This window comes from Montipora capricornis, chromosome 13, assembly GCF_036669925.1.
Source record: "Montipora capricornis isolate CH-2021 chromosome 13, ASM3666992v2, whole genome shotgun sequence".
Lineage (NCBI taxonomy): Eukaryota > Metazoa > Cnidaria > Anthozoa > Scleractinia > Acroporidae > Montipora > Montipora capricornis.
The window spans coordinates 17,127,130-17,152,434 of NC_090895.1; the positions used below are offsets into that span (position 1 = coordinate 17,127,130).

The following is a 25,305-nucleotide window of genomic DNA, read 5'->3' on the forward strand; positions in this document are numbered from 1 at the left end:
ATTACTTTGTTGTAGCTCAATCTCGATCCTAGAGCTCTTCTCCTTTGCGCATGACTGAGGGAGAGAAGAGCTCTGGGGAACCCTGAAACAAAGTGTCTTCTCATTGGTTTTCGTGAAGGACAATAAAAAGCATCTCTGATTGGTGCATTCATGTTATCACGAGGAGTGAGCGGGCGCCGTAGCGTTCAAATAGCCAGTTTTGGGGTATGAGAACCTTATGGCGCATGTTCTCCTACACAGAGTTTCCCAGAGCCTCGGCCATGCATAAGATCCAAGGCTCTGGTGACGGGAATGGTTGTTGTTGAACGCTCTGCTTGACTTCATCTTGTTTCCTTTCCAATACAGTATGGACCTATAACTTGGTAATCGTAAGAGGTATTGATTAATGAAAAGTCGTTTATCATGAGAAGGCAAAAGTGCCCAAAAAATCTTTCAAAGTGATCAGGTTACCAAGAGTTTGATGTCATTTCAAGCACACTGTCAAACGTGCAGATATGTCCAGAAAAGCAAGTAGATAATGGCCTTCCGATTTCAGTAACCTTCACGGAATACAGACAAAAAATTATTGTGAAAATGTTGGAAAAGGAAGGCGTGGAATATTCTTGACATTCATAATGGTAATGGGACTGAGTGGAGTCCAATTCGGTCTGTAATCATATGAGTGATTAACAAAGTCGGACGACCGCGTAACTGGAGTCCGATTTGTTTAATCACGAGTTTTATTACAGACCAAATTGCCAATTAATCATAACTATTACAATTTCCGAGAAAACAAATGCGTTCCTTTTTCACTGTCTAATGTTACAGATTCGTCCATTTTGGAAAAACCCCAGTTTGGTAGGGTAGGTGATTGTTGCTATGGTTATTGTGATAAATTCTCTGATTGGTGGATGAAGCTGGCTTATTCAACTGTCCGATTACTGCGAACTGTCCGATTTTATTGTCTGATTACAACCCTACACAATAATTAGTGAAAAATAAAGCAGTTAACGCATCAATCAAATTCGAGAAAATTGTAATGGTTATGATTATAGCTGAAATAATTGGCTTACATTGTAATTCTGGAAAGAAGTTCTACTTGACGCTTCGTGAGATAAAATCAAAATTACATTTGTTGATCCAAAGAAATTTACCACCTTAGGGTAGTCAGAATCAGTAATTCTGCATATTCTGATTGGCTCACTTGGACCTGAATATCGGTACTATGCACCTCCATTTAGAGCGGTTTTCAAATGAGTGTCGTAAAACCAAAACCAACGTAATGACTTTGGCCAATCAAAAAGAACGGAGACAATCTAGTAAACCAATTAAAACTCAAAGTAATTACACGTAGTCGACGCAAAGGGCGGGAAATGTGCATGCGGGAGCCACGATTGGTTTTGATTTCACTTCTGCTTGGTTGAAAAAGTGGCGCGAGAACTTTGAACCAATCACCGCGTGAAGTACTGCAAAACCAAAGTAATTCGCAAATTACTTTCGACACTCAATTGAAAACCGCTCTATATCCAGAAATGCAAGTAATTAGATGGAGGCCCGATCTTGATAAACAACAAGAAGCGTCCCTTTAAGTCTACGTATTTCTTACCTATTTCAAGCAATAAAGTCAGGGTAAAGGTTAGCGTTATTTTTATGTCAGGGTAAATGCAGCAGTTTATCCCTACTTGAGCAACATTTGGGGAACACTTTGTATTCGGAGACACACGTGAAGTTGAAGTTGGGTTAAAGAGCAAGAAGACACCTCGTGATGTTGATTGAAATCCCCGTTAATTAATTGCATTCCTGGACATATCTGTCCACCTCTGAGCAAACGGAGAAAAATAAAATGGCTTTTTATGTCACTTCATTCACCGACGTGCAAATGTTATCGATAAACTTTGCTGATCATCAAACTTGTGTGATGTAGAATTATATTAAAATAATAATCTTTCAGTGTTGGTGAATACTTATTTTATTATTTGGGGGTTGACACGACATCTTCGTCAGTGGAGTGGTGTTTGATTTACACATGTAACTGTTGGTGCAGTGATTGTAAACCGAGTGACCATTTTAGTGTTCCGTAAACAGGACGTGTGCATGGGAATTTAGCCAATATTCAACAAAATTGTCTGCTATGTGGAATTGAATTATAATTGGAAAACCAAATCTTCTGCAATTTGATTCTGTAGGTGCTACCCCAGTGCTATTCCTTTATCCCAGCTTTCGACAATGCCGTTTTGACTTCAAGTTAATTTAACCTGTTTTTTTAGCTATAACCCAATTAAGGCTCATTTGACCATTTTTTCAACGTTAGGGCCCATAGCAATAATGACACAATGGTCAAGTTAATCTTGTTTAATAGTCTTATGTTACACGCTTTCCCAATGTATTATTTGAGAAGGATTTTGAAACGTAGGGTGTGTTATATTCGGTATTAAAGCCACAGGGTCCAGAGGAGATATGTTTGTCGTTAGAACATCAAAACCATCTGAAATAATGGGTTATTTTGATCGCGTTGACGATCGCGTTACACCGTTACACATTCTGTATACCGCAAACCAAGAGGCTGAGGGCTCGCAAGATCGGCTTACAGTATAAAATACGGAAAGGGAGGAAACTAATTTGGGGCCGATTTTCGAATCCCTGAAACTCAGATGGAATTAAATTAAATTGCCTGATTTTACTAACGTGATCTAGAATTGTTATGTATTTGCCAAATACTGAAGGAAAACGGCATAAGAAAGCGTTCAAATTCATTTTTGGCGACCGAAATTTACGGCTTCGAGAGAGAGGTTTCGTTCGGTGTGCACCGCAACATATGGTGACGGAAATGACGCGATAAAGTAAATGTGCGCAAGATCGGAAGTAATTTTAAGATGCCCCAAGTTCGAAAACACCAACGGTTTCTTTTGCAACTTTTCGACTGTTGACGTGTACAACAAATGTCCAGTCTTACTTCAGTTAAAACTCGGCTGCCTTCGCATAGATCTTGTGACTGGACTTTTATTCACTCAAAGAAATCGTCGCTAGAGCTAGATAAAAGCTAATCGAATTCTTTTGTGAAAGCTGGCAAGTCTTCCCATTTAACACGGTCTTCTTCCAATCTTGAGGTTTTTGAAAGTGGGTACTGCCATACTCGGCCACCGTTAACTCTTCGCTGGACTCTACTCGCCTGTGGAAAGGCCTCCTTTAAAATAATCCCCAGTTCTTTGACTTGCAATGGAAAATTTTCCTTTTCGGAGCTGTTATTTACAGAGTCGTCGAGTATTTCTTGTACGGAGACAAAGTTTTGTTCGTCTCTTCGATAATTCATTGAAAGCCTGCAGGTAAAATAGTCAAGTTCGATCAGGGAAAAATCAAACACGGTAATTTGTGGCTCACGTTCGAAAGCCAACTGGCCAGATATCTTACCATTTAGAAACAAACACGTGTTTTTCTCTGTTAGATACTTTGGATCTCTTCTCGTCCGGCTGCTTTTCGCGAAACGGAACGGGTCTTTTCAAAGGAGAAGCCGCCATTATTTTAAAACTCCCTCCACAGCTGATGTTTTGATTCTCGAATTAGTAACGGTCTGTTGCTTTTGCGTTTCCGGTCCCAATTCACTTCCGTCACCAAGTGCTGTGGTTCACATCGAACGAAGTCACGTGGTACAAGTTTCCTCCCTTTCCGTATTTTATACTGTAAGCCGATCTTGCGAGCCCTCAGCCTCTTGGTTTGCGGTATACAGAATGTGTAACGAAACTGTAACGCGATCGTCAACGCGATCAAAATAACCCATTATTTCAGATGTTTTCGACGGGTTTTGATGTTCTAACGACAAACATATCTCCTCTGGACCCTGTGGTAAAGCTAGGATTTTGCAATGTGTTTTTTTTTTTTCGTGGTCTTGGTTGCGTTTGTTGTGGTAGTTCTTTCCAGCACACAGAAATACCGGTCCCTTGTTAAGTAATGCGTAGGCTATACATATACCATCGGTTGACTTTTCTTAAGGTGATTCCCTAGTATTGCACTGCGCACCCTGTTCTGCGCACAACACAGCGTAGGCCACGTTCGTATTCAGGCATGGCTAAGAGGCTTTATGGTCAAATTTCACGGCTCAGTTCTGTTTTCCTTGTCTCAAGTCTCAACGGATATTTCTAAACAAAACAATGTCGTAGCCATGTGTGAGTACTGATATATCGAACATGGCCAATAACATTTCAAAATGGCGACCTTTCGTGCGGGAAAGCTTGCTAGAAAGAAGAATGGCCATTTTCAGAGCACAGCAGTAAAGATCAAATCAAGAAACTTTTTACATTCTCGCAAAACAAAACGTCGAGTGATAGCCTTGATTTACATAACATTTCAATCCGACAGTGAAAGTGAAACCGTGATATCGGGGAGACGTGTTGTGGAGGAGTCGAGCTTGGTTTGCTTTCTATTTTCTCCTAAACGAGGTTGGTGAGCCATCTTTTTTTTGGCATAATTTTATTCTCTTACTCATCCTCTTTGTGCTGTAAAAAAAATTAAAAACTTTATGTCAGAAAAAAATGTTACAGGAAAAAAAGTATGCGTAGCCATCATTCGTGGACACAAAATTGTCTCCTCGAGATCACGCACCCGAGTAATATTTGTAGTCAGTGCCCTGCCACGACGTGTGCCTGTGTCATAAAACCCACATTAACATATTCCTTTTACACAATAAAATTCACCTGTTTTGTAATTTCAAGAACTACGTCAAAGCTGTGCTTCCTGTTCCTGCAAAACGTATCCTGAACCGATGGAACAAACTTGTCCTTCATAGATGAAGTTGCAATGATTAAATGAGTAACTTGAGCAAGTTATATCTCGCAAACGAGCTTGGTGACCTATTTTTTTAATTGCACATTTCGAGTCACCATAATGTAGGGAACAATCGACAAAAGTTTAAAGAAAATCTTACGACAACTTCTATTACTAAGGAATCACCTTAAACAGGCAAACATCCTTCTTGTACAAGATGGTAAATGGTTATTTTCACTCAGTCTGTAGTTGCTATACTACGTTACTTACGCACAGTTATACATTTGATTACCAATGAACCACAGCATTTTGCATGTTTATGTTGTCAACAGCTTGGATTATGGCATCTGGTCCAGCAGTCTTTCTCACAACAAGAGAGAACACAAACTATGCCCGTCTGTGCCGTCTTTTAGTTGATGTAGGATCCCAGGCCCTTCGCGATACCTTTGACAGAATTCATCCTCCAGCTACTCTTCACAGAATTTTGTCATCAGCTCACCCTACATTGCAGTCACTGAGAAAGAAAAGAATCTTGAATCCCACTCAGTGGGGAAAGCTGTACCCAACTATTTCTTCATCTGTGTCATCAGCCAGCTTTGACATTACACTTCTAATGGTACTGCTGAGAAATGTATGCAGTCTCAGTCCTCCTGTCGGTACTGGAAGCTGGGACAAGCTTCCTCTTCCTGGTGATAACAGTCCTGAGGCAAACATTGTGAGGATCAAGTATTACAGAAACCAAGTTTATGCTCATGCAAGCCAAGCTTCTGTTGATGATGCAACATTCAATATGCTATGGCAGGATATAAGTCATGCACTGCTTTCCCTTGGATCTGGAACAACGTATACCAGTGCGATCAGCCGACTGAAGACTGAGTGCATGGATCCTGATTTTGAGGAGCACTATCGAGAATTATTAAGGCAGTGGAAAAAGGATGATGATAACACCAAGGAGAAGCTTGATGAGCTAAAAGGTATGCTGGACTTAAGGGAGTATGCGCATTAGCATTAATTAAAAATACACACAAAAAAAGTATGCCATTAGTGAATTCAAGTTGTTTTGTGCGTCTTGCCAAAAACTGGGGGTTGCTCTGCTTTCCGAGAATTATACCTGCCAAAAGGTAAGATAGGGATAGGATTTTTCGTGTCTTTGGAGACATGGAACTACATTCCTTGAAAGAATGAACAATCCATTGCACTTGAAAGCTGTGAAAGGGTTGAAGTTAAATTGGCTTAAATTAAATCCTACAGAGGAGAGGAAGAAGTGATTTCAAAATAGGCTTAGCTTAATGTCTTTTGCAAAAAAATAGTAAAGCAGGTGAATACACCGTTTTAGCTTCCCATTTCAGACCGCACGATGTTACTCTGGGGACCAGTTTTTTTAAATGCATCTTATTCATGTGCATATATATATGTATACCTGGCTTATGAAAAAAAACAAAAGGAAATTTCCTTGCGAACAGCACGTGGTCTGGGATGGGAAAACAAAAAGGTCTATTTGTAGGTACCTATAAGGTGTGTTCATGACTAAACCGACGTGTCAAGGATTTGCACATTAATGAGATGCGGACACAGTAGTTGGTTATTTCTCCACGATATTATCATGTATGTTCTAAGAAGTTGTGAAGAAACGTCACAGATTGTCCCTTGAAAACCCCTATTTATTTTATCTAGTGGTTAATATGTTTCGTAAAGCAACATTCAGAATTTGTAAATTAAGTGGCAGAACATTATGAACTCTGACATCTTCAACAATTAGCCTGTTTGTCTAACCTTAGTGCTTTTTCATTTTTTACGAAAGATATGGTAAAGAAATGGAAGTCTGATGAAGGCAGCACCAAGGAGAAGCTTGAAAACGTGGAAGGTGTGTTTTTACTCAAACAAATGGCTTATAGAATATCAGCTAATGCCTAGTTAACATGACTTTAAAAAGTGCACACTGTACAGGTATATAATTACGGGTGGAAAAAACTTGCAGTTATACTAGTCTGGCAGTAGACAGGGAAAAAGCTATGAGGGTCAATGAGTTAAGGTGCACCAAATCATGGGAAATTTTAAAATACTGACTCATTAGGTTTCTTTTTATAATCCAGAAATGCTAAAGCAGTGGAAGTCGGATGAAGAGACAACCAAGGACAAGGTTGGACAGGTGGAAGGTGTGTTACTTTATTTAACTCATTTTCGGCCTGTTGAAAACATGGGTTCCCAAAGACCCACGAAACTAATAAATTAAACTCTCCTGGACTTATATTTATACCAATATGGCTTACTATATTTCATTTTAAATAAAAGTTATAAAATAGGTTTTTCAGTAAAAGAAACTCAACATAAAAACCAAGGACTTTTGAGAAAAGTAACCGTAAGCACAAAAATTCGCAAAAAACATTTCGAAATATTTGAGGAAAATGGAGAAAAATTCAAAATTACATGTTCTGGTACAAAATGTTGAAGAAAAATTTCACCAAATTTGGCTTATAAAAAGAAACCGAGGATTTTTTTTCTCATTTTTTTTTTAATTATATGTGTCAACGCAGGGTTACCCCACCATAAGATTCGCCGGTACCCATTTATACACCTGGGTGCAGAAAGGCACGGTGAGAGTTAAGTCCCCGGTCAGGACCCGAACCCGGCCCACTCGATCCGAAGTCGAGCGCACTAACCATGAGGCCGCCGCGCCTCCCAATGTGGTTTCTCCATGACGACAAACAAAGTCGATTGTTGTTTCCCAATATATAGATTTAGCCAAGCCTAAAAGCGGAGCTCCCGTTTCTAACCCCAGAAAGCAATATAGTGTACATGGAAATAATTATGCTTCTGCATAAAGTACAAAATTAATGGTCATTATTACTGTATACAGTTTACAGTGATCAAACAGATCAAACACCTCTGAGCTGACAGCAGTAAACAAACAATAGAAACTGTATAGAAACTTTATTGGATAACACAATTACTGAAAAATTCAGTAGTTTACATTGTGGTCCATTAATAATAATATTGATAAAAATTAAAAAAGTGCACAAAGTACTCCTAAACTAAACTAAAATTATTAGAAAGTTCTATGAATAGTAAAATGATCGAGCTTAGAATTACTAACTACGTATTTATTACTTATGTACTTTTTAAAATTCCTTAGGGGTGTAATACTTCTAGTGCTAACATCTAATGTGTTCCATAGTCGGTTGACACTTGCATAAAAAGTGCGTAGACCAGAGTTGGTACGAAAAAGGGGTATGAATAAATTGTTATTTGTTGACGCCCTTGTATTATGTCTATGCTTATCATTAACATAGGAGATATAATCTTTAAAGTACTGAGGGCAACAGCCATTAACAATCTTGTGCATTAAACAAAGCTTTCTCATTCGTATGACGTCATCAATAGGTAACCAACCTAGCTTACTGAAAAGTTCAACAGAATTATCAGAAAAATTAGCATCTAAAATTAGCCTGGCACAACGTTTTTGAACTCTTAATAATCGAAGTAAATTTTCATTTTTGGTGTTTCCCCACACTGTGCAACAATATTCAAATAACGGTCGAATCAGTGCGTTGTATAATAAATTTCCAAGCCGATGATTGAGATATGTCTTAGCTCTCTTAAGCAAGCAAATTCTAGAATTTAAATTATCAATTAGGAAATCGATATGATTACCCCAGTTCAAATGTTTGTCTATCTTAACGCCTAAGAGTTTTTTATCCTTGGCTTCTTCAATCGGAGTGCCACAAAGAGATAGGTCAAGAGATGGATTACCAGAGTGCAACAGTTTTTGTACGGTTCCTGTAATCAGATGTTTAGTTTTTTTCGTGTTCGGAACCATCTTATTCAGAGATAGCCATCTACTAGTTCTGTCAAGGCTGTCTTGAAGACCACGCTGAATGAGCAGCGGGTCACTGTTAGTCTCCCATATGGTAGTGTCGTCTGCATATATGTCTACATTTGAGTTGGAGATTCCAATTGGAAGGTCATTGATGTACAGCGAGAATAGTATTGGGCCCAAAACTGACCCTTGCGGAACTCCTCGAGCCAGCACCAATGCATCAGACAGTGAGCCATTAGTGCAGCAGCGTTGTGTTCGATAACTAAGGTATGATTTAAACCATTCTTGAGATGTATTGGTGACATGATATTTGTCGATTTTAGATAGCAATAAATCATGATCAACAAGGTCAAACGCCTTGCTTAGATCTAGCAGCACTGAACGCACGAGCTTTCTAGAGTCCATGGCCTTAAGCCAGTTATCGGTGAGGTTTAAGAGCGCAGTTTCACACGAATGGTGTGGTCGATAAGCCGACTGGTTTTTATGAATAAGATTGTTAGAAGTGAGGTAACTGAGATACGATTTTGCAGCATGCCTCTCGAGAGGTTTAGAGATAATTGGCAAAATTGAGATTGGCGATAATTATTTCTGTCGTAAACTGAGTCCTTCTTATAAACTGGAATCAGTTTGGCTCGTTTAAAATTAATTGGAAAAGTGCCGCTTGCGATACTTGAGTTATAAATATGGGTAAGAGAGGGAGCAATAGCATTTAGTGCTAGCTTTAATGGTTTTATTCCAATACCATCGAGACCAGTTGCTTTGTTATTGCAATCCTTGCAAACAATAACCAAAAATTTTAATCAACAACTAAAACTGAAATTACATGCACAGTAATCTCTTTCACAACATTTTCCGTTTGACTGTCAATCTTTACTCCCTCTCACTTGAGTTTAGAACAGCAGCAAAAATCGTACCAATTTAAAACTCAACCTAAGGCGTACTAAGTAAATTCGCTTACTCCACTGCAATTTCACAGTCAAACAACGCAGCTCACGACTGCACATCCATTTCACACAAAAAGCCTATAAATGTGATAGTTGAAATAAGTAAGAATCTCTGTCAAAACGGACTTGCAAACGTTTTGAGGCCTTCCTCGTTTTGTAGTGAGTTTTACAAAATATGTGAGGCATACAGTATGTGTCCCAGTTCTCGGCCACTTTTTGTTCAACGTTTATTTTTCGCGCCACAAATGAATCTGAATTAAAAGCACTTGCTTCCAAAGGTAGCTTGATTCCTTGTCTTTTATCCTGCCGAGTTTTGACTTTACAGCTACTATATTCTTTGAGCACGTCGAGGTGACGCGTCCCAGAGACTCTCCTGCCACCCCGACAGTCTGTACGGGCGGACGGGCGGACGTACGTGACGTCATAACCAAAATTTCTCGCATGGATAGATTTCCCAAAAAGTCTTACTCATGGTGCTAAGCTGGTGCGCTTCGCGAGCCTGAGCTCCGCTATAATTTAATTACGCTTCGGTCTTCGGGTGAGCAGAAAACATGAACGGATGTTCAAACCCGTTTTATAACCAAACTTTCGGAATTTCCAAATCCAAATTATAAAATATTCATTCATGAGAGTTTGATTTGACGATCTTGCGCGATTTTTAGCGCGAGAAAGACACTCACGGCTTTGTTCGTGCCATTTGAAAAACATGTACTGAAATGGCTGCGCGTAACGAGAATATTGTAGCGACTGTACCCAGCTTGGGAAAGCTTGTTTACCAGTCCCGCGCAAAGTTAGTGTTGATATTGCATTAAAAACAAAAAAAAAACACTCTTCGCTTAGTTGTATTAAGGCTTATTACTGGTACTCGTAGTCGAGATATGCAACCATCGCAATATTTATAGTCAACACTAACTTCAATTTCTCGACGTTCTTTTCTAGCTGCCGTTCCAAAAATGCTTGAAATTCTTTCCCTGAAAATTTTCCCATCCTTTAGCAGAGGTTTTGCCGTGAAAAATCATTTCAAGCAGTCCGTTAAAATGCGAGAAAGTTCGCAAACACACCAGACAAAGGCACTTTCGCGAGGCAGCCATTATTTCACAAACTGTGAGGGCCATTGTATATCATCTACTGGAGTTTCCAGGCTATAATTTGGTAGCTTGTTGGCTTAATCTATTCACAATGAACCCATGCCACCAAATTTGGAGACAACTGGATAAAACGCTTTCTTTTTTCATTATGTTTCAATCCCTTGGGTGTAATTTCGCCCATGGTCACGCACGTGGCCGGAGATGAGTTTGTGATTAAGAAAGACAATACTAGAAATCTAACTCCTAATTTTTTCTATATTACACAGGCAACAATAATAATAAGTATATGTAATCGCATGAGCCCGAGGGCAATTAACGGTTAACTTCACTCGAAATTGCTTGAGTCGCGAAACGACAAGGGCATTTTCGAAAACTTTGAAAATATAAGTGAAATTAATCCTTAATTGCACGACAATTATTGAAGGAAGCCCGTTTAATGCCGCGACAAATGACATTCAACTTAACACGCTTTCATTAGGTTAACATAATGATAAACAAATAAATAAATAAATAAATAAGTAAATGGTAACTCTAAACACCCTAATTCCAAAGCCTGAACGTATCATTGTAAATATATTTAACAATTATCCTGCGAAATCGCGCGGAATATCGCGTGATACTTTGGCCGAGTTGGCTAAGATCAAGCGATATTCTGCAAGATTGAGCAGGATAATTGTTTTATTATTCAACACATTGATGACAAAGCACAATTTTCTACGTTTATTACAAAAAAAAAAGCTGGAAAAGCTACCATTTTTCTCCGCGAGACAAAAAATAATGTATATCGCAGATTATTAAATTCTCAACCTCGGATAATGCAATTCTCGTGCTCTGATTGGTTCACTCAATCTCGGTTATCAGCTCATATACCTTAGTTTGACCTTATATGGTAAATGATTGCGCTTGGCGTTGCTAAACTAAAAACGTTGACGCCAGAGAGCGAAATTTCTTTCGGTATAAAGCAAAAGAAAAACGTTTTTGTGGAAAGTTTGGATCACTTTCGAAGCTTAGAGATACGCGAAAAGGTAAAAATGTTTTTGTGATGAGCCTGCGTCTGTCTGACCACCAGGTATTACACAATATCGCATCTTCATCAACTTTTTTCGATTTCGCTAGGATTTTCTCTCTTTTTTCGCTCGTATTTCGTACTTCCAAACTTTTGGAGTTTAAGGAATTTAATAAAACAATTATTCCATTCGCGCTTGTTGGATATGAGAGTGGTTATAGCCAACTCGGCGCTACGCGCCTCGTTGGCTATTTACCATCTTATATCTAACGCGCGCTCATGGAATAATTGTTAAATATACGTTGAGTACGCACAACGAATATTGAGCGCGCTATGACAATATTTGGACATTGTCACTATGTGTTGAAGTTGGTATATATTGTGGTTGACATTTCATAAAGACTTTGTATTCTATTCCGTAAAGAGAGTGACTACACCATCATGCTGTGATCGTGGGCATAAATGTGCTGCAGTAAACAATTGCTTCTAGTAAGAGGCTCATCCGAACCTTATGTTATGCAAGTTAACATGTTTCACATATTTAGAATTTGCAAATTAAGAGCGTAAGAACATGAGCTTAGTCACTGTCAGTAATTAGCCTGGTTTTTTTTTGTTTTTTTTTCTGAAAATGTAATGATTTTTCATTTTTTACAAAGATATGTTAAAGAAATGGAAGTCTGATGAGGGTAGCACCACGGAGACGCTAGAAAATATGAAAGGTGTGTGGACTGAAACATTCAAATGGCTGTACAGTATCAGCTCATGCCTTCTTTCTTGACTGATTGTATGTGATTTTTATGGAAGGAAAAAAAAAATTGCACTAATTATTGAGTACCTACTTTATACCCTCTAATCCCTAAACGGGCCCCATTGATGAGTGAAGTTGTCTGGCGTTAGACAAAGTAAAATCTGTCACTGCCAATGAGGAGGAAAAGGGTGAAAGGCGACATGAGTGGAGGTTGATGTTAACTCCTTTATAATTGCCTCCGGCAACTGGAATCCGTACGCAACTGCTGAAAATGCCGTCATTCACGATCCATTGTGGTCTCGAATTAGAAAGACACTCTAAGGAGAGAAAAAGGTGAATTTTATAGCCTGCAAAGCAGGCGTATTCTTGTTTTGGTAAGAACTATTGGCCGACATCTAATAGAGGCCTGAGGCCAGTAAAAAAAATGCACTCAGTGAGAGTAGGACAGTATGAAATGATAGTGGGGGAAGGAGAAGGGGAAGCGGAGAGAAATATAATCCTCTACCGGCTGTGTGCTTTCAAAATGGCGGCCCATTACGAACTTTAGACCTTGAAAAAGCGTTTGCCTGCCAAAAAACGCCTGTTCTGCAGGCTAGGTGAACCAAACCAATGAAAACCCAATTTCTATCTCATTAATTACTGACACATTATCTGTTTTTTTTAATCCAGAAATGCTGAAGTCGCAAGTTGGAGAAGTCAAAGGTGTGTCAATGAATGGAATGAAACAAACACCAAACATTGTGATTTATAGTAACAGCTGGAGAACTAGAAGTGTCATTAGTGTATCTACTTGATTTAGACTTTAGGGCCGCAGATAAGGGATATCGATTACTTAATTGGGTGGATTGAGTAGTCGTATTCAGAATTCAAAAACGTAAATTAAGATCAATAATTTAATCAGACGGAAAGAATATAAATTCAAACGTTTGGCTTCATAAAAATTGCTTCTGTTTTTCTTCAAAAAATGAAAATAGGATCAATGAGATTACACGGTGGAGATTCTGCGTATAGTTTGTGCACTTTTCTAAATACACTCCAGGGATTTTTTTTAACTTTGCAAAGTGTTCCAATTTACTTGTCACTTTACGGCAATAAAAAATAAGGGTCACCGCTTTAGTTTTTCAGGTACATGTATAAGCATTTAAAAACAAATATCTTGTTGCTATAATACCCTATTGCGACACAATTCCTATCACATTTTTTTGAGCGACAAATGCTGTTTTACGTGGTACCATAACATAGCTGAGTGGTGATACAACGTCGTTAAGTCTGTTAAAGCAATGAACCCCCCAAGAATGCTTGGGACTCAAATTTGGCCACAGATCCCAGGTCTCAGAGTCAAATATCCTAATGCGAACCCTGCACACCGCAATATGTATCAAATGTGCGTCGTGATACAGTGTTGTAGAATCTATCCTTTTATTGTTGCAGTTTCTTGAAAGTGTTGAAACCTTTTTTGAGCTAACTCAATTATCTTTCTTCTTTTTAAGATATGCTCACCCAATGGAAGAGCAAAGAGGAAGACACAAAAGACAACTTGGGAGAGATCGAAGGTAGGCTGGCAAGTCTAAACTTAAAACGGAGATACTGCCAAAATATAGCCTTAAACTTCTACTACTTGTAGGACAGTGGCAACAAGATCATTACAGTGGGCAGTGCTCTCGTAGGAACTGAAAAGTTCCCGGTGAAGAGTAATAATTTCCCTTACAGACCTCTAGAGTGGTTTTCAATTAAGTGTCGAAAGTATAATAGCGAATTGCTTTGGTTTTGCATTACTTCACTCAGTAATTGGTTCAAAGTTCTCGCGCCATTTTTTCAAGAAGTGAAACCAAACCAATCGTGGCCTGCGCGTTCATCGCGCGATGCTCGAGCGATGCACGGTGCTCCCGCGCTTTGTGTCGGCTACGTATAATTACTTCGAGTTTTGATTGGTGTCCTTTTTGGTTTGGTTTTGGTTTTACGACACTCCATTGAAACTCGCTCTATAGACCTTATTCAGCAATGACACCTGTTTTATTATTCCTTTATTCATGTGCAAATTAGCCTATTAAGCCCCATTTTAGAGCAAAAATTCTTTTCAATTCACCGTATGGTATCGAGCCTTGGCAACCTCGTCCCCAGGGCGCTTTTCCCTGGCTTTGGGGACGCGCCCGTGGACGAGGTTGGAAACTTAGTAGGCTAATTTCGATTCGACTAAAGAATTATAAATTGACCGACATTTATGAATGAGGTCTATAAGCTACCTTATCATATGGCCCGTACTGCCCCGGCCCCGCGCGCTTTCAATGTAAAACTATTGGGAAAATCCCCGTATGAGGGCCGCACGCATCAGCACGGGCAGAACCGGAATAGCCTTATGGCCCCTGCTAGGAACACGGACTGCTCCGTGCGATGCGATTTTAGAGGAATTTGTCGCTTTTAAACATCAATGTTATCTACAGCCAGAAAAGAAAGTGCAAACAATATATTAGCCAAATTTTCTGTGCAAATTTTTGTTACTTATTTTGTCCCAGTGCTCAAAAATAGTGTAAAGGGGCCATATGATAAAATGCTTATTGACTGTGTTTAGCTCGGGCCGGACAGAAATATATTTGGTCCTTCGTCATGGCGCACGGACCTTCCCAAGCTCGGTCCGTACGCCATGATCTAGGATGAAATATTTTACCGTCTGACCCTCCCCGTCAGTCAATAAGCACATATAATTTGTGCATGCAGTTTAGATTATCAACTACACATACCTATAAAGGAAGTAGTACAGATGGTGGTCCATTTTCTTTATGGTCATATAGCGAAAAAGGACATGAAATTTCAATTCAATCTCAATTTAAAGACATTATCTTGTCACGTTTAGTGTTATGTGACTCATACTTCATTAATTAGCATACAGTAGCCATCATTCGGATATAACATTTTCGGCTGAACGAACAACGACGATTTTATTTCAGTTATTGACTGTCTCTCTTTCAGATGCTTTTGGTCCAAAAGACGATGCTGAAGATTTTATCCGAAGATATTTCGTAACCAAGGAGCATTTGGCGAAAAAGCTCATAGACAAGCTGCGCGCAGACGCGAGCCTTGAGGGACTCACTGCAAGTCCATTAAATACAAGACTTCTTTGCCTCCTTTGCGAAGACTTCCAAGGAGATTTTCCAAAAGCTAGACCTCTGCTTTTTCTTGAAATAGTTCGGTGCGTTCTGAGAAGGTACAGGCGGAAGAAAAATTACCAGAAACGGACGAAGACCCAATACAATTGTACCACGCGGAATTAAAGCATCTTGGTTGTATAGCGCTGAATACCTTGCTCAATGATGAGCTGTATTTCGAGCACAGCACATTGCGAGAGAGTGCCGGCGACTTAATACCTGAATTGGGATTTTTGTCAGTTCAGCCTGGATGCAGCAAACGAAGACCAAGTCTGTACTATGGGTTTCTTCACAAGAGCTTCCAGGAGTGGTTCGCTGCATTTTTTCTCAGTTGCCAGCTTGTCGATGAGGAAATTAGCCCTGATAGCTTAGTTGCTGACAGCCGATATTTTGAAGAGTTTCAACACGTGCTTTTGTTTACTTGTGGTATCTTGGCTCAACGGTGCAAGGAAAAAGCCACTGCATTTATAGCAAGTATAGCAGGTCAAATTAACAAATTACCGGACCAGGAAGGACTTGAAAGTGAACACTATCTACGCGTTGCATTGATTTGTATTACTGAATGTGAGAAAGATCAGGGTGCCTTTGGCAAAGAATTGGCGCATGCTCTTGGTTCGCATCTTGAAATTCACTCTTACAGTTGTTGTTACGTAAGCTTAGGTCACAGTAGCACTGCTATATTGACTCACGCATTAGAAACAAATTCAACGCTGAAAGGTTTGAGTTTGGCAGGCACTAACATCGGTGACTCGGGTGCTACTGCACTGGCTAAAGCAATGAAAATCAATTCAACCCTGACAGAATTGGACTTGTCTGGCAATGAAATCGGTGACTCGGGTGCTGCTGAACTGGCTGAAGCAATGAAAATCAATTCGACCCTGACAGAGTTGTATTTGTCTTACAATCAAATCGATGACTCGGGTGCTGTTGCACTGGCTAAAGCATTGGAAATCAATTCAACGCTGACAGAGGTGTATTTGCGTTACAATCAAATCGGTGACTTAGGTACTGCTGCGCTGGCTAAAGCAATGGAAATCAATTCAACGCTGACAAAATTGAACTTATGCCGCAATAAAATCGGTGATTCGGGTGCCGCTGCACTGGCTAAAGCAATGAAAAGAAATTCCTCGCTGACACACTTGAGATTGTTAGACAATAACATCGGTTACTCGGGTGCTGCTGCATTAGCTAAAGCAATGAAAAGAAATTCAAGGCTGACAGAGCTGCAGTGTGGTAATGCAATCGGTGACTCGGGTGCGGCTGCACTGGCTGAAGCAATGGAAATCAATTCAACGTTGACAGAGTTGCATTTGTCTTCCAATGGATTCGGTGACTTGGGTGCTGCTGCACTAGCTAAAGCAATGGAAGTCAATTCAACGCTGACACGGTTGTATTTGTCCTACAATCAAATCGGTGACTCGGGTGCTGTTGCACTGGCTAAAGCACTGGAAATCAATTCAACGCTGACAGAATTGCAATTGTTTCACAATAGAATCGGTAACTCGGGTGCCGCTACCGTGACTAAAGCAATGGAAAGAAATTCAACGCTGACTCAGTTGACTTTGTCTGACAATGAAATCGATGACTCGGGTGCTGTTGAACTGGCCAAAGCAATGGAAAGAAATTCAACGCTGAAACACTTGGATTTGCCTAATAATGAAATTGGTGGCGCGGGTGCCGCTGCACTGGCTAAAGCAATGGAAAGAAATGCAACGCTGACATATTTGGGTTTGTTTCGCAATGAAATCGGTGACTCGGGTGCTGCTGCACTGGCTAAAGCAATGGAAAGGCAGTCAACGCTAACACACTTAAACTTGTCTGACAATAAAATCAGTGACTCGGGTGTTGCTGCACTGGCTAAAGCAATGAAAAGAAATTCAACGCTGACACACTTGCTTTTGGCTTTCAATGAAATCGGTGACTCGGGTGCTGCTGCACTGGCTAAAGCAATGAAAAGAAATTCAACGCTGACACACTTGCTTTTGGCTTTCAATGAAATCGGTGACTTGGGTGCTGCCGCACTGGCTAAAGCAATAAAGAGAAAATCGGCGCTGACAGAGTTTGATATTAATGACAATGAAATCGGTGATTTGGGTGCCGCTGCACTGGATAATGTATTTGGAAAGAAATTCAATGCTGACAGAGTTGGATTTGTCTGACAATAAGGTGGGAGACTCGGGTATGTGAGCTCCTGGTGTCTGTTTCTCGTAAGTCCCGAAACTTTTCGGGTGTCACATACCCTCTGTATCTCGAGGACGGATTGGTTTTGAATAATCAAACCTTACAGTTATTTTACTTTTCATTATCTTGAAAACATATTAAAAGACCAGCTTTCCAAAACAAGCGAATGAAAGTTTCACAACTGCCTTTTCGGGCCGAAACGTTTGCGAGACTTTCGCGTTTTTGCCACGCTTTATACAAATTGCATCTTCCACACCTTGCGTCAGTTTGTTTTCCCACGCTTAGCAACAAGTTTCCCTGCGCGCTACAATTCACCTTTACCAAGAGTGAATTAGATAAGAGTGTTGTTATGGCATGGATGGGCTTCCCAGCACAGTCACAAATGAGACTATTTTTGGAATACCCGTTCCCGCGAATGTCAGTTGTCATGGCCATGAAAAGACATGACAGAAGCAGTCAAAGATAAAATGGCTTCTTCTAATTGGTTAAAATTGGAGGCTCTTTGTTTGTTTCGCGCGCAATGTGTATCTAAAAATAAATCCATTTGTGACTGTGCTGGGGCAAAACCGCAAAGTGATAGATCAACACTCTTATGTAATTCACTAATGCATTTGCTTATCATTTTTTGACCATTTTCCCGCCCTTGGCAGGAGGTAACTTTTTTTCTTCTTGTTTCAATAAGTTGTGTTTTCCAGCGCTTTTAGTGACCTTAAGCAAGGACGACGAAGACGCCTACGAGAACGATGTCTAAAAATATTAGGGAGCTTAAGCACGCGCGTTTTCGAGACGGCAACCAAAAGAGAACATTTCGCGCTCTAGGACAGTGGTGTCTCCCAGATTTTTATGCTAATCACCTCTAATGGCAAAAAGATATTTGGCAATGTAAATGTGGTTGTGGGAAGACAATTTGAAAAGGAAAACAGCTCACTTTCGGTTGCCGTCCGCGTCTCAAACACGCGCGTGCTTAAACTCTCTAATATTATTTCCCGTAACTGCAATAATTTTGCGATTACTCCAAGTCGCTCGGCGTGGAAAGTGTGTGCCTACATTTCAGGAATAAAAGTGGTGAAAGCAGTGTGGATATTTCCAGAGAAAACTGAAAACCCAACGTCACAAGTGCTTGTGTCCTCCAATCTCAAAACTAGTCCTTTCACGTCGTTGTCAGGACTACGGCAAAGCAATGTAACAAAATGTGAAACGCACGTGTAATGCGTGAAGTACTATTGTTTTTTCCCATTAAACCCATTAAATATTTCGTCCTTGCTTAAGCTTCCTTTTAACTGCTCGTGCTCATCGCAGGCTTAGCATGGGCTGGATATGGCAATATTTTTAATTGGTTGCGTTTTCCACGCGTTTTGCAGTGATTGCATTGTTGTATGTATGCCACTAGTTTGATTTTTTCGATCAAAAAATAAATCAAAGAAAAAAACAAAAAAACAAAACAACTTTATGAAGAAATGCACCACTAAAAAAAATTTCTTCAAATTTATGAGAGCGATATTTAAAGATTCTGCGCGAAGAGTCTTCAGTTCTAAATTGACCATTTTATAGTTCTGTGCTTAGTTACCTGGCCCATGAATGAAACTGAGGCTACAGTTGACTTTGTTTTGAGGGAAATCTCACCGCTTTTCTTATGTAAATTACAACTAACGAGATGCTTCCGTGAAACATACACTGGGTTGCCTGTGGTACGTGTTACAGAAAATCAGAAGGCACTGAATTGTGTGGTATTGACCTACAGCATTCCAGTTTCTGAAGAATAACAATTAAAGAGAAGCGAGAAACATTGGCTTCTGGGCTGACATGTTGATAATTTTCAAGTTCCCTCACAACTTCTTTTCACCACATGTTTAAGCGTGCCCTCTGGGCATCTGACAGCTTTGTAATACTAAAGTTCACTGAAGTTACGCCCTATCCGGCGGGTTTAGTATCTGGATGGGAGACCAAAACAACATACCGTCATAAAACAGAAGCATCGGACCGAAAATACTATTAACCCTAACAAATGCGAACTCAGTAAGGCTTTGTGCAAAACAAATATTGATGCAAAAGTAAATAACTATTGATACACAGTTTTTAGAAAGAGCAGAAGGAAGTTTCCGGGACGGTCGATCGAGAATAAAATATTTACGACATGAAAACAACATTAATTTTGAACCGTGAATATAGAATATAAAATGCTACGATCAGCGACAAACATTTTGGGAGATTTTTGCTACGTTCACTGAAATAAATCTCAAAATCGAAAGTGACATGGCCGGAATTCAGCGGGCGCCGTGATTAAGTTACCGCGGCATGTTTACTCGCTATTAAACAGTGAAGCATCTGTGTCAAATGATGGCAAGATACCGGGATTTTGTAAGTTTCTTTTTCTGTCAAGTGTTATAAAGTTTGACAATAAAGTGAGGGAAGTCAAAACAAAGATCACAATCGCCCAACTCTTAAGGCGTACGACGTTATTTATCACCAGGTAATTCCATCATTTTGGAAATAGCAGCTACTTTATTATTCATCGGCGTCACAATTTTGTCACTGATTTTGGGGCTCATTTTGTTGAAACTCAAGCACGCTTCCAACAGGCCTGTGAACCCTTCCTGCTTACAGAGCAATACTAAAAAAATTCTCCCATATCACATTTCAACCTTAAGCTCGAAAATTCAATACACAACATGATATTATAATTCTCAAAGGCAGAAAATACAACAGAATCCTTTTCCAGCGAAAAGTCTATTGAAACAAACAACATATTTGCTCTTAGAGGCGAAAACCTCTTCCCATTTCGTTGCGTGCGTGAAGACAAGAAACTCAATCGTGTCAAATTACCATGTACTTCAGGTTCAAACCCTCTTCTCAAGAAATCTTTTCCTTGAATAATGATGCACAAAATAGTCGACACAGATGGGCTCCTGTCGACAAGCTTTCTTTCAAATAATTCTTGACTGTCACATTTCCAATTATTATTTTTTACCTGACTTTGTTGAACCCATAAGTTACCAGATACTTTCCCGTTTGGTTTCAGTGTTGTACATAAAACTACACTCGTTATACAATATTGGAAATTATCAGCTCACTTTGATTTCGGCTCGACGGGCGATAGATTGTTGTTGAAGTCCATTACTTGTCGCTTTTACGATTCCAGGTATTTGTTTTCACCGCCTGCCTAGTTTATCCAACAGACTTTCCATTATTGAGCTCCATAAGGGTATATTTTGTTTAAAGATCCACTAAACGACATTCGTGTTACATGACATTCGACGCCATTGCAGGTTAAGTTTATCATTTTACTGTGTCCACCAGAGAAATCTACGCATTTCCACAACTCTCTCTATCCTAAGAAAATACGAGCAGAAGGCTCTATGAACAAAGACACCACTTAGCAGGGGAGTGACAGGCAAGACTTTTACCGACACGGAAGAAAAAAAAAAGAATACCGAACAAATGCCACCCACTTTCCGACTGGGATTGCCATACGGCAACCCAGCAATTAGCATGAGAACAACAATAATTAACCTAAGATAAGCGAGGAGGTCTGTATCATAACAAGGTCGACTCCTGCCTCACTTGCATTTTTAAATGCATTTAAAAATGCCAGGTAACTTGGCACATAAGTGTAAAAAGATCTGTTGCTAACCTTGTCCAAGGGCGGATCTAGGGGAGGTGCACTGGGTGCAAGTGCACACCCCTCGGTTACCAAAAAAAAAAAACGTTTTACTTTAAAAATTCTTAAATTTACAAACGAAATAAAAAAACCTAAATAAAAGACAGCGGTTTAGCTACTAGAGGATATTAGAAGCACAAAAACTGCATTAAGTTAGATTTTTATTTGCCTCATCATTTACTGATTTATCATACTACAGCCCTAACCCTCTTAAAAGCATGTATTATACATTGTCTAAAACATAAATAATCGGCTTCCTGTGCATTTCCGTCTGACATGTGCACCCCCTAGCCAAAATCCTACATCCGCCTTTGTTGTCTCCATAATAACGTGCGAGAATTTGCAAAGTTCAGGCAAAATTTCTCAAAATATAATCTACTTTTAATTTCTTCAATGACGTATTCTTGTTAAATTGTCGCTATTATATATATTTCTTCCTTCCTTTTTTTGTGCAAACTTTAGATATGTAAACACTTTAGATTAGTATTTGCTATTTGCGGTAAGTATAGTCGTCTTATTTGTAATGATAAAATTAATAGCTAAATAAGCTTGAAAATAAACTTGAAACTTTCATCCTTGCCAACTGAAGCCGGCTCTCCAATGAGCCATGTTTTTTTCTACGCATTTCTAGTCCTGCTGCAAGCCATGATATCGTCCTTTTGCTGTGATTTGCGCGATATCATTGGTTTTCATTAGGACCAATCAAAGATGCCCGACATTTGTAAGTGCTTCGGAATATATTGATTCGCGAGCCATCGCACTTGTCTCACTTTTAACATCGTGCTTCAGTTGTGATAGGAGGTTTCAACCAACTTCTAGAGACTCCAATAGCAATAGAGAAATGTGCGACTTTTCGTGGACAAACAACAGAAGCTAATGAGAGATCTTTTGTTTTCGTCCAGCAATATGGCGGCGATGACGTTACGTGAAAACCTCCCATACTTTATGTCACACTGGCCCAAAGATTTTGAGGGCTAGCTTGTTACAATATTTTCTCCTACTTGCCTTGCCTATCGTATAATTTTAGGTACACCTGCAAAAATTCATTTATCATTCATGAGAATTATGACCAATCAATAGGCAGTATTTGAGTCACATGTTTACCTCTGTAAACTCCAATAAGCGAGTTCAGAGTTTCAAAAAACGTGCGCACGTCGGGATAAAAGCAAACATATATAAAAAAGACAAAAGATTTCTAATACAATTTCTTGCAGCTATTTATTTATCATAACAAAAAACACAATTATATCCTTGTTTTTATCCCGACGCGCACATTCGTTTCTTGAAACTCCAAACTGGCTTATACAAATAAACTGTCTGAAAGCACGGGAAGGATTTAAAAACTCCGCAAGGGAAGGCAGGGGTTGATGAATTATGAATTAGTTCAATTATCATTAGAATTAACTTCTATAAAGATTCTTACTCGCCTAATTAGTATGCTTAACTTTAGGTTTGTCTTTCATATAGACCGTTTTCATAAATGGAGACCAACTTTACATTCTTTTGTATTTATGTTAATTAGACCTACTGCCCTCGTTTTAAAACAAACATTCTTTTGAAATTTGCTCGTCGTAGCGAGGTTACTAGGGCTTATTAGTATTTAAAAAAATGAATAATTTATTTGGTTGCCATTATGAAAGAGGTCTATACCGTAAAACGTACATAACACAAAAGAACAAACCTAACATAACAATACCTAGTCAACAAGGCCAAATCAGAACAACAATGGTTCTTTTGTCTTTGGCCATTTTGGTCCGGTATATGAAAGTCTACTCTAACTAATTTACAGACAAGTCCTGTAAATCGCACAAATGAACAAATAAAACGAATTGGGCGGATAACGCTCTCCATAGTGATTGGCCACTTCACAAACGAGATTGCTCAACCAAAAGTTTAAGCGTATTTGGCGACATGTGCTCTAGTGTAAGGGTCAGATCTTGAACATCTTCGTATTTGAGACCGGCCACGCCAACAAGTTCTGACATTGCGCATTTATTTTGCCCTCACTGCTGCCATTCCTCCAAGACTTTTCTACGTCATTTAGTGTTGCATTGTGTTGCTTTCGAAGTGGCTTCCTACACTAGACTGTGGTCTTCCTCTTTACTCTTTTGAGAGCAAAATCAACCAGCCGTGTTTCTTCTAAAAAAAGCTCTATCAATTCAAGATGATAGGCCTTATGTATGATTACGAAATATGCTCAAAAGTCACCATCAAGGCTCGTTAATATTTGCACAAAATTATTCACATCATCTGGACATGCAATACTGTTCGCATGTGGCTGTTTGTTACAAGTTTGCTCCTTTGGGATTTAGCTCATGCCAAAATTTACAAGGCTTGGTGGTAAAATTAGCTGGTCAGACGTCATCGCGCATAAGGGCTATTGCCAAATTTCAATGCTGGGTATTTCCAAACTCCTATGGGACAACTCCACGCCCACGTGATCGACATGACAAACACAATCTATTGTTTCATTTCACGAGTAAATGCCCATAAGGGTTTTACCTATTGCAAATAGACTGTTCATTTCCATGCAAATAGGCGAGTTTAACTTCTGACTCACAGGTGTATAGACTAATGCAAAGATGGTCCCTAACAAATTATTCTTTTATCTTTGTGCTAATTAAGCTGACTAGCTTTGTTTTACAGCCAAAGGTTTCTCTTTTTTCTTTTTCTTTTTTTTTTTTGACACGTGCTAAAGAGGCGAGGACTGCCAAAAATAGAGTCAGGTGGAGGTCCATCGTTGACGCCCTATGCTCTTCATTAGGAGCAAAGATAGCCTAATTCAAAAAGGCGAGGAAGGCTAATAGGTCATTTTGCAGTTCTTTGCTCAGTTACCAGGCGTTTGAATAAAAGAGAGGCAGGAGTTGACCTTGCTTTAATACAAACCTCATTGCTTTTATGTAAGTAGAAACTCGTTAGCATAACAACAACATGATTTACGTAGAAAAGCAATGAGGTTTCTATCAAGGCAAGCTCATCTCCAGCTTTGCTTTTATTCAAAGGCTTGGTAAGTGAGCACAGAACAATCAAATGGTCTATTAGCACAAAGATAAAAGAATAACATACGGCAATTTTTGCTTTCGGTCAATCGTGATGAAGAGTATAAGCATAATGTTCTCATACAGGAGGTAAAAAGAAGAACACTGTTCCACATGAGACACTTATCAGTACATCTTAGTGTAGTCTCCCATACGCCATTTAAAGCTGGAAGAGGCTACATGCAAGGTCGAGAACTAGCGAGAATACAACCTTCTTTTCGCAACAACCAACACTGGAGAGTGGCGAGCGTTTTAACCGCTACGCCACCCGGCCACATCCTTTTCTCTCCGGAAGCTTTTATCATGGGGTATCAACTCTGCCCAAAAGGAAAACATTACTAATAAGTTCACGAAGACCGTTGTCTCCCTTTTGGACCACATCCCTATACCTTTTCGCCATCTTAATCAATTATGTAAAAACAATACGTGTCCTGAGACAGTGATTTTAAACTGGTCGTCGAAGTTTTTCTCGCTTTATTCTTATCGCAACGATACGAAGGTCGCCTTTAACTTGTTAGTCCACTCTGTTGTCACGTTGTCCTTCTTTCTTTCTCAGTTTCTTTCTTTCTTTCCTTCTTTCTTTCTTTCGATTTCAGCTTCCTTATTTCTCAGCCATTTGTGTAGGTACTTTAGTATAATTTCTTTCCATGATAATATATTCAAGAATTGCAGCTAATATTAAGCGTTTTAGTAAACACATAATAATAAATATCTATTGTACAGCCTCCCGCCTTGATTAGCACTGCTACCTGCGGTTTGGGTATCAAATCTTTACGGGTTATTATTGTAAAAACGATTCGTTGCTGTTGTAGCCAATAAGAGCAAACCGCGTTTTCCCGCGCATAGCCTCGGAGACTGCACTTATTTGCATTGCGTCGTGATTGGTCAGGACGGAGTATATTCTTACTCTCAAACCGCTGGTACCAATTTATTTTCCGCTTACTT

The 25,305-nt window shown here is 39.5% G+C and overlaps 1 protein-coding gene and 1 pseudogene across 4 annotated transcripts in view; one reads left to right on the top strand and one right to left on the bottom strand.

Annotated features, from left to right (window-relative positions):
- The window catches only part of LOC138028290 (E3 ubiquitin-protein ligase DZIP3-like), a 26,174-nt gene extending 9,613 nt beyond the window's left edge, over positions 1–16,561 (top strand). For 2 of the 4 annotated variants that reach the window (XM_068875772.1, XM_068875773.1), the window contains exons 3-9: positions 5,070–5,711; positions 6,539–6,601; positions 6,831–6,893; positions 12,249–12,311; positions 13,010–13,042; positions 13,831–13,893; positions 15,308–15,983. In XM_068875772.1, coding sequence (XP_068731873.1) covers positions 5,070–5,711; positions 6,539–6,601; positions 6,831–6,893; positions 12,249–12,311; positions 13,010–13,042; positions 13,831–13,893; positions 15,308–15,609 — 1,229 coding nt within the window. In that variant the 3' untranslated portion in view covers positions 15,610–15,983. Of the gene's footprint in view, positions 1–5,069; positions 5,712–6,538; positions 6,602–6,830; positions 6,894–12,248; positions 12,312–13,009; positions 13,043–13,830; positions 13,894–15,307 lie in introns of all 4 variants that reach the window. The other 2 variants (XM_068875775.1, XM_068875774.1) reach the window with 1 other exon arrangement.
- Positions 1–25,305, bottom strand: part of LOC138030631 (uncharacterized) — a 196,299-nt pseudogene that overhangs the window by 68,356 nt on the left and 102,638 nt on the right.